This window comes from Hyla sarda, chromosome 1 (genome assembly GCF_029499605.1).
Source record: "Hyla sarda isolate aHylSar1 chromosome 1, aHylSar1.hap1, whole genome shotgun sequence".
Classification (NCBI taxonomy): domain Eukaryota; kingdom Metazoa; phylum Chordata; class Amphibia; order Anura; family Hylidae; genus Hyla; species Hyla sarda.
In genome coordinates this window covers 138,043,659-138,053,681 of record NC_079189.1, presented here as the reverse complement: position 1 = coordinate 138,053,681, position 10,023 = coordinate 138,043,659, and the positions used below count along the sequence as shown (strand labels likewise).

Below are 10,023 nucleotides of genomic sequence, written 5' to 3'. Positions count from 1 at the left end.
TATTTACTAAGGCCGATTTGAGCTGAGGAAAACCAGATAGATCAGAGCATGTGTAAAAAAAAAAAAAAAAAGCAAAGTGTAGGGAAAGTGGAAAATGTAGGGAAACATTAGTAAATACCGTGGAAAATAAATTGTAGGGAATTAAAACCCACAAAGAGAACTACACAACACTCTTAGTAAATAAGGGCCATTGTGTTGGAACATGTGCAGGTATACAAGCGGGAATGGTTTACAATGCCAGCACTAACTCCTCTCTACTACACCAAAGTATAGTGCTGGGACATGTGCAGCTACACAGCAGGGAATGGTTTACAATGACAGCACTAACTCCTCTCTACTACACTAAAATATAGTGCTGGGACATGTACAGATTAAGAGCAGAGAATGGTTTACAATGAACTCCTCTCTACTACACCAAGTATAGTGCTGCAACATGTGCAGCTACACTACACAGCAGGGAATGGTTTATAATGCCAGCACTAACTCCTCTCTACTACACCAAAATATAGGTTTGGAATAATTGCAACTACGCAGCAAGGAAAAGGTTTACATTTTCAACACTAACTCCTGTATACTACACTAAAATATAATGTTTGGACATGTGCAGCTACACAGCAAGGAAAAGGTTTACAATGCCAGCACTAACTCCTCTCTACTACACCAAAATATAGGTTTGGGATATGTGCAACTACACAGCAAGGAAAAGGTTTACATTTTCAACACTAACTCCTTTCTATTACCCTAAAATATAATGCTGGGACATGTGCAGCTACACAGCAGGGAATAGTTTACAATGCCAGCACTAACTCCTCTCTACTACACCAAAATATAGGTTTGGGATATGTGCAACTACACAGCAAGGAAAAGGTTTACATTTACAACACTAACTCCTTTCTACTACACTAAAATATAGTGCTGGGACATGTACAGATTAAGAGCAGAGAATGGTTTACAATGAACTCCTCTCTACTACACCAAGTATAGTGCTGCAACATGTGCAGCTACACTACACAGCAGGGAATGGTTTATAATGCCAGCACTAACTCCTCTCTACTACACCAAAATATAGGTTTGGGATATGTGCAACTACACAGCAAGGAAAAGGTTTACATTTACAACACTAACTCCTTTCTACTACACTAAAATATAATGCTGGGACATGTGCAGCTACACAGCAGGGAACGGTTTACAATGCCAGCACTAACTCCTCTCTACTACACCAAAATATAGGTTTGGGATATGTGCAACTACACAGCAAGGAAAAGGTTTACATTTACAACACTAACTCCTTTCTATTACCCTAAAATATAATGCTGGGACATGTGCAGCTACACAGCAGGGAATAGTTTACAATGCCAGCACTAACTCCTCTCTACTACACCAAAATATATATTTGGGACATGTGCAGCTACACAGCAGGGAATGGTTTACGTTCACAACACTAACTCCTCTCTACTACACCAAAACCTAGTGCTGGGACAAGGGAATGGTTTACAATGAGACAGTATAGAAATTGGTGACAACAGTCTGTCCCCATCAGAAAGTGGTGTGGTGGTGTGTGGCTGCTGCAGCCTCGGTGCCTCCCCCTCTCCCAGCTCCTCTCCGCCCCATCTGACTCCAGCCGCCGTTCTTGTGAATCCTTCCCAGATCCTGTCATGGGGTCCGGCTCCTGCTAGTCCTGTTGTTCGTACGCAGGAGAAGAGCACCTGAAGCTGGGGAGCCGCCAGCATGTTCTGCACCAAGCTGAAAGACTTGAAGCTGACTGGAGAATGTCCCTTCTCTATGCTGACCCAGAGCCAGGGATCCGAGGACGACGAGGTGCCCACCAGTGCCGCAGCTGCTGCACCACCAATCTGCACTGACACCACTGTCCGGCAGAGGAGACTGCAAGAAGAGCCGCCACAGAGGAAGAGCAGCCGCACCAGGGTCTACCTGCACACTTTGGCTGAGAGCATCTATAAGCTCATCTTCCCTGAGGTAAAAAAAAGACACACACTCAGGGGGGCACTGACCGAAATTGTCCTGGAAACAGTGCAACTTTGGGCAATGTGCCACCCACCCCACCTGTACCCTGTATAATAGTGCCCTAGGGTAATACATATGATTGTGAAGTGTCACGATATATACCTACAACATTGCACATGACACCCTTATCTAGCTGTTTGTGTACTTAATGCTTTATCCCCATGTAGAACAAACATTGACGCTTCATCAGGTGTCAGAACTGAGGAAATGTTGTCATACACAACTGATACCTTATACTGGCACCACTGGTATTATTCACTACAGGGCACTAAGAACAATGTGATAAAAGCCTGACTGGTGCAATGATTCCCAACCAGCGTGCCTCCAGCTGTTGCAAGACTGCAACTTCCAGCATGCCCGGACAGCCGAAGGCTGTCCGGGCATGCTGGATGTTGCAGTTTTGCAACAGCTGGAGCCACGCTGGTTGGGAAACACTTTTTTTTATTTTTAACCTAATTTTTATTAGATTTTCAAAAAGGGAAAACAAATTACAATGTCTCACAGGGCAACGAACAGAACCATACATACAGCAAAAACGTACGGAAGTACATCCATAGGAATACAAAAATAATAGTATCTATGATGTTGCGGCTGTGTAAAAAAGTTTTTTTTTCATAAAAAGAAGTATGATAAAAAAAATTTTTTTTTTTAATTAGAATAAATAGTCATTGCAATGTCCCCCAAATCACGCCACTTTCAAGTACCACCTTGGCACATATTCCTCTTGTACAAGTTTCATTATTTTTTTGTTAAAATGATAGCACATTACTAAATAAATGATGTTTTCCCCTGAGGCATTTCAAAGAAAAAAAAAAAAGAAAGAAGAAGAAAAATAAATAAATAAATAAAAAATAAATAAATTAATTAATAAAAACTCCTCCCAGAATGTGACAGGATGTCTTAACAATATTCGTCTTAAAGGAACAGATCACTTATACTAACTGTGCGCCGAACATTTCATCTTTATCTACTGAACTGAATCTTTTCGTTACATTAGTGGTATCATTCTCCTATGCCCATGAACTCTCCGGGCATTTTGTAATAAGGACGCTTGTTGGCAACATTCTTTTTTGTTTTTTTTTGTCATCTGTGGTGGTGTAAATGTAAGACCCCCTAGGATGCGAATTGACCACTGATCTCCTATAGCCACACTGTATTGTAGATGAGCCATGGCAATGACTCGGTCTTCTGTTTTAGTTGTATTTTATTTATTTATTTATTTATATATTTTGCTTATATTTATCTGTTTTCTTGTAAACATGCCACGTTTCATGGTTGTGACCATGATAGGGCAGGTTTACATAGCCAGAAATGCCAGGATTGATGCAACAAGTGACGCACTGCTGATGGCATACTTGGTTTTAACATCATTTTGCAGCCCTGCAGTATTGTAATTAACATTTTTCTGGTGCGACAGCAGCCTGCGCTCGTATGTGGCATGGAAAGATAGGGTATTTATTTCTTTTATCCATGAAAGATACTATATATTTAGGGAATATAATCGGTATCTCTTGCCAGAATGCAGTTTGTTTACCATACATGTATGTTAGTGTATATGTGATCTGCTCAACATCATCTGCATAGTTTTTGCTTGACCTACTTGTTAGTGTCACCTTATTGTTACATTTTGTGTTTTTATGATCTAAATATTGATTCTTCTTGTGTTTTCTTTGCTGTTATTCCCTGTAACATGTATTTTGCCATGCAGTCGTTTACTTATCTGCAGACGTTCTAATTAGAGATGAGCGAACTTACAGTAAATTCGATTCGTCATGAACTTCTCGGCTCGGCAGTGGATGACTTATCCTGCGTAAATTAGTTCAGCCTTCAGGTGCTCCGGTGGTCTGGAAAAGGTGGATACATTCCTAGGAAAGAGTCTCCTAGGACTGTATCCACCTTTTCCAGCCCACCGGAGCACCTGAAAGCTGAACTAATTTATGCAGGAAAAGCCATCAACTGCCGAGCCGAGAAGTTTGTGACGAATCGAATTTACTGTAAATTCGCTCATCTCTAGTTCTAATCCTAGAAAGATAGGAAGGAGTCATGCAGGTCTGAAAAGACTGATAGCTTCTAAGAAGACAATGTTAATAATGTTGATAATAAAAAACATTGTTTGAGACAACATGGTTTCTAATGTTACAAATTGGCACTAAATGCTTTATATTTTAGCCTACGTACCCATTCAAGAATAGTATTATCTCCTAAAGGGAAAAAAGCAAATAGTCACAAGATAAGCATTGTAGTTTTCATGTTGCTCAAACTTCCATTTTGCCAATACACTAATATTCATACATTATTTAACACTTTGTCTCAGAGTAACAGTCATGCACTCACCAAATAATAACACTAACTTCAGACCAAGACCACATATATCTACCACACAATACATTGATAACCAGTAATGTCCCCTTACAGTGGTCACATACCAGTAAAAGTACAAAAGAATCCCGGCACACCAGTCTTTGATGCAAATAATTTTCCTTTTATTAAGGCATAAGTTTAACGCAGCACGCGTTCCGGCCTATACAGCCTTTTTCAACTGCATGCAGTTGAAAAAGGCTGTATAGGCCGGAACGCGTGCTGCGTTAAACTTATGCCTTAATAAAAGGAAAATTATTTGCATCAAAGACTGGTGTGCCGGGATTCTTTTGTACTCTTACTGGATCTCTTATCCCTGGCACCCGCACCGATCCAAGTGCCGACCGAACATACTTGGAATCACATACCAGTAAAATGCTGTTGCTCTGCAAGGTATAATCACAGTAAAGACCCTATATAAGTGATTACTGCACAGTATATCCAGTGACTTACAGGTAACGTCGTCTCTTTTAAGAGTTTTTCACTTTCCTCTCCATCTTTCCCAGACCTCCATAAAGATGTCCTCTCTAGTGCCCCTAACAAAAATGTTATCTTCTTCTCCCAATAGTAGTAGTACCCCCTTTGTGTCCTACACAGTACTGGTGCCTCCTGTGTGCCCACCTTCACAATAATGTTGCCCCATTAATTCCCCCCACAGTAATAGTGTACCCAAACACAGTAATGTATCCCCCCAGTATTGGGGCCAACTTAATGCCCTTCACACACAAACTGTGCCCCCCACTTAGTAATGGTGTTCCCTTTGTGGCATAAAAAAATAAGTAATACAGCCCCTTTGCAAACCCCATGTAGCAGTAATTCCCTGTAGTGACCCCCATCAGTATTGGTGACCCTTCCCCCTCACTCAGTTAAAAGATTTGCCTTTGTGGCTCCTGCTAAATATTTGTGAATAATGGCTGTTAATGCCCCCCACTCAGTTATAATGACCTTTAGTGCCCCGCTGTTGTAATGTCCTAGTGACCCAACTCACCAATAATACCCCCCCACTCTGAAGTAATGCCCCTTACTGCCCCCACTCAGCAATAGTGCTGCTTAGTGCCTCCCACTCAGTACTGATGCCCATTTAGTGCCAAATTTACTATTGATGCCCCATTTAGTACCCCCACTTAGTATTACTGCCTCCTTTGCGCTCTTTTATTTCCCTTCACTCAGTAATAATTTCCCTCTTAAGGCTACTGTTCACACTGCACAATGACTGTGCAAAATTCTGCATGAATCTTCCCCACGGACATTCCGCAGCCGTCAATTTCAATGGGATTCTACTGCTTTGTTCACACGGCATAATTTCTGCTGCAGCAACATCTGCTGCAGAAATCCTGATTCCACCTCTTTTTGCGGATTCCGCTCACAAATGCATTGCCATTCATGAGATGGCACATTTCCAAGCGGTTCTAGTGGTGGCATGTTCTGGCACTCCGCTGTCTGTGGAAAATTTTCCATGCGAACATTCCACCGTGTGAACATAGCCTATTTGTTCCTATGTATTGTGGTCACATAAACACAAATAAATAATATTCACCTAGCCCCATTTCCAGGTTGCGCTTTGTCTCTCTTTTTAGGCCTGCCCCCTGTGAGCCACCAGCATGGGATCCCTAGACAAATCATTGCATCGGCTTTTTCAGGGATATCTTCCCAGGGGCCTATAGGCTGCAGGCCTGAAGTAACTAAGTGGGTGATCAATAAGCTCACAACAACTTGCATTGTCTTTGCATTTAAGCACATCTGCATCTGGGTGACACCAATGCAATTGAAGGTAAAGATCCTGGGCACTGGTCAAATATCCAAGATTTATGAACCGTATGCCTGGTGCTGGCTGCGCCATAGATTGATATATTTGATTGTGGAAAAGGGTTCATTATAACTTGTAATATATTGATTCAAATCCTTGCTGACTGTGAGTTTATGAGTCCAGTGGGCGGAGTGATGCATTGGCAGCCTTCCCTGTATTAGGGTACGTTCCCACACGGCGTATTTTGCTGCGTATTTGCTGCGTATTTGGTGCTGCGTATTTTCCTACCCATTGACTTCAACAGAGAAAATAAAATACGCAGCAGCAAATACGCAGCAAATACGCTGTGTGGGAATGTACCCTTAGTATGTTTACTAAGCACTGAGTAGTACTGTCTACTGGACTCCTATGCCCAGAGGTAGCAGAGATTCATATGTAGTAAAGCTCTATAACATTCTTCCAACAGTTGGGCAGGCTCCTTTTCCTCTCTACCTATTTGATTTTATTAATCTTGACCATGTCTGATCCCTAAAAGGGCTTGTTCCCAATTAAAACTGGGTTTGTGGCAATAGCTGTTGTCACTATGGGGGAGATTTATCAAAACCTGTGCAGAGGAAGAGTGGTGCAGTTGCCCATAGCAACCAATCAGATTGCTTCTTTCATTTTCCACAGGCCTCTTTAGAGGCCTGTGGAAAATGAAAGAAGCAATCTGATTGGTTGCTATGGGCAACTGCACCACTCTTCCTCTGCACAGGTTTTGATAAATCTCCCCCTATGAGTGGTTGTTGGTGATTACATTGAGAATTAATATTACTTAGCGATCCTTCAAAATAATTGGCAGCCATGTAATTAAAGTTCACCGGGGGGGGGGGTTCATCTTCCTCTATAAAGTGCATATAGCTTAACGCCCATGAATCACATGAACATCAAAACAACGAGAAAACAAACAAGTCTTCTGTGTATATTTCAGAGGTGTCAACTTTGTTTCAACTTTGTTCTCTCTTCTTCATTGCTAACACATGTGAAATTTAGGAATAATTTGCTTTCTTCCTAATTTGGAGCTAAATTGTAATGACACAAGCCTCTTTCTGCTCTCCTGTCTATAATAGAGACCAGACATGTAAGATACATTAGGCTTTTTTTTATATGGACCTCTGTTTCCATTTGGCAGATATCTGTTAGGCAGTCCTGCAGTATGGAAAATAGTGTGCGCTTTATTTTTAATTTAAACTAACTTGTTGATTTGTTTATTTTTAGAAGATGCTCTTTCCATAATACGTGCCATGGCTTTTGTCATGGAACTTTAAAGCCAAAACGAGTAGTGCCCCTCAATGGGCGGTGCCTCTCAAACAGACTTAAGGAGCCTCAGTCTGTGGTTTATATCAGCACCCTAAGAGCTTGAGCCAGTGTTCAGCGGGTGCCACTGGTATGGTTTAAAAACATAATCTTGTGATAGACTCCCTTTGAGCAGTGGTTTTGACTCCCGGCAACCATATGCTTGGTGTTTCTTCTGAACATCCTGTCTTTTTTTTTTGCATGTGCAAACTTCTCAATCACGTTTATGATTTATGTGATCGTATCTATACTTGTGGAATTTTTTTTTATTGTTAATTTTTCTTCCTAAATGCAAAATTAAAGGAGTACTCCGGTGAAAAACATATTTGTAAATGACTTCTATTAAAAAATCTTAATCCTTCCAGTACTTATTAGCTGCTGAATGCCACAGAGAAAATTCCTTTCTTTTTGCAACACTGATGACTTCACGAGCACAGTGCTCTCTGCTGACATCTCTGTCCATTTTAGCAACCATGCATAGCAGATGTATGCTAAGGGAAGCATGGTGGCTCAGTGATTAGCACTGCTGCCTTGCAGTGCTGGGGACTTGGGTTCAAATCCCACTAAGAACAGCAATAAATAAATAAAACGTTATATTATTATAATAACGTCAGCAGAGAGAACTGTGCTCGTGATGTCATCAGAGAGCATTCCAAAAAGAAAATAATTTCCTCTGTAGTATTCAACAGCTAATAAGTACAGGAAGGATTAAGATTTTGTAATAGAAGTAATTTACAAATATGTTTAACTTTCTGCCACCAGTTGATTTAAAAGAAAAAAGGTTTTCACCGTAGTACCCCTTTAAGCAACTTTCTAAATAACCCTCAATAATAATTCCTTGCCATTGTGCACCTGTAGAGTCTGCATAGCTCCTTCACATAGCTGCTTGTGTTGCTGATTCTAAAATGGATCCATCAGCACTAGAGATGAGCGAACTTACAGTAAATTCGATTCGTCACAAACTTCTCGGCTCGGCAGATGATGACTTTTCCTGCATAAATTAGTTCGGCTTTCAGGGGCTCCGATGGGCTGGAAAAGGTGGATACAGTCCTAGGAGACTCTTTCCTAGGAATGTATCCACCTTTTCCAGCTCATCGGAGCACCTGAAGGCTGAACTAATTCATGCAGGAAAAGTCATCATCTGCCGAGCCGAGAAGTTCGTGACGAATCGAATTTACTGTAAGTTCGCTCATCTCTAGTCAGCGCCCTGTTCCTGGCTATGTACAGTGCATATCAGTGAGTGGAGAGGGTGGGAAGCATCTACGTCTTCAGGGAGGGCAGGATACTTGTACTTGCTGTACAGGGTCAGAGTAGTAGATAGGAAGGAAAACACATGGCATTTTGCCAGGTGGTGGGAAGCAGGGAACAGATCACAAAGTCTGTGTGTCACTCCTGGGGTAGGAAGGAATGCAGACTGATGCTTGAGCAAACCTGTCCCTACCTACTTGAAAAATCAATTTTAAGCAGCAGCCCCCATGTGGGCGATGGTCCTTACACTGGTCAGCAGGTCCAGATCAGCAATGAATTGGCAACAAGGTACAAAATCATAATGGCAAAGGCAATGTCAGAAAAAAAGGCAATGGGTCAAACCTAGACGTAGTACAAAAACTCATTAGAAGAATGATCAAAGTGCAGGCAACAGTCAGGTGAAGGAAGGTCAAGACAATAGAAATGCTCATGGTACAGGAATGTGAGTGGTGGGATTAACCTTGATCACAGTCAAAACAGCATGTCCAACTGCTGGTTTAAATACCCACCTATAGGGGTGGGGTTAGCAGTGCTGCAACTTATTGACCTCGTCCTTCAGTAAAATGACATATAGCTTTGCACTGAACAAAGCTGGTCGTGATAGAGACCCTGGATGCTGGAGTGGACCCGCCGTGGGAGGATGGTTACGTTTACGATCCCTGTGTATTAGAACCAACAGCAGACTGTGCAGAAGGAGCAAGTATCAAGGTCCGAAGTTATGCCAAAAATTATGTTTGCTAGTAGGGCTGCATGATTTGGGGAAAATATTTCAATTTTGATATGCAATTGCGTTATAATAAACAAATGGGGAAATTCCCCCATATAATATAGCCATTCCCCTCATTTCATAATATGAAATGAGGAAAATGACTATGAGGGGAATTGGCTATAATGAAATGATGGGAAATATAGAAGGGGGAAAATAGGCTATAGTAGGGGAAATATAGGCTATAGGGTGGGGAATATAGCCTATAAATCGGGAAACTGCTATTGGGTAGGTAACGGCTATATGAGGGGGATGGGCTACAGGAGGAGAATGGCTATATGAGAGGTACAGCTATATGAGGAGGATGGCTATATGAGAGGTACAGCTATATGAGGGGGATGGCTATATGAGAGGTACAGCTATATGAGGAGGATGGCTATATGAGAGGTACAGCTATATGAGGGGGATGGCTATATGAGAGGTACAGCTATATGAGGGGGATGGCTATATGAGAGGTACAGCTATATGAGGGGGATGGCTATATGAGAGGTACAGCTATATGAGGGGGATGGCTATATGAGAGGTACAGCTATATGAGGGGGAT

General features: G+C 41.7%; 1 protein-coding gene across 1 annotated transcript in view; it reads left to right on the top strand.

Moving 5' to 3' along the window:
* Positions 1–1,599: 1,599 nt before the first annotated feature.
* The window catches only part of GUCY1A1 (guanylate cyclase 1 soluble subunit alpha 1), a 63,209-nt gene continuing 54,785 nt past the window's right edge, over positions 1,600–10,023 (top strand). The window contains exon 1 of the mRNA XM_056562119.1: positions 1,600–1,977. Within this exon, the coding sequence (XP_056418094.1) occupies positions 1,729–1,977 (249 nt within the window). The 5' untranslated portion in view covers positions 1,600–1,728. The remainder of the gene's footprint in view (positions 1,978–10,023) is intronic.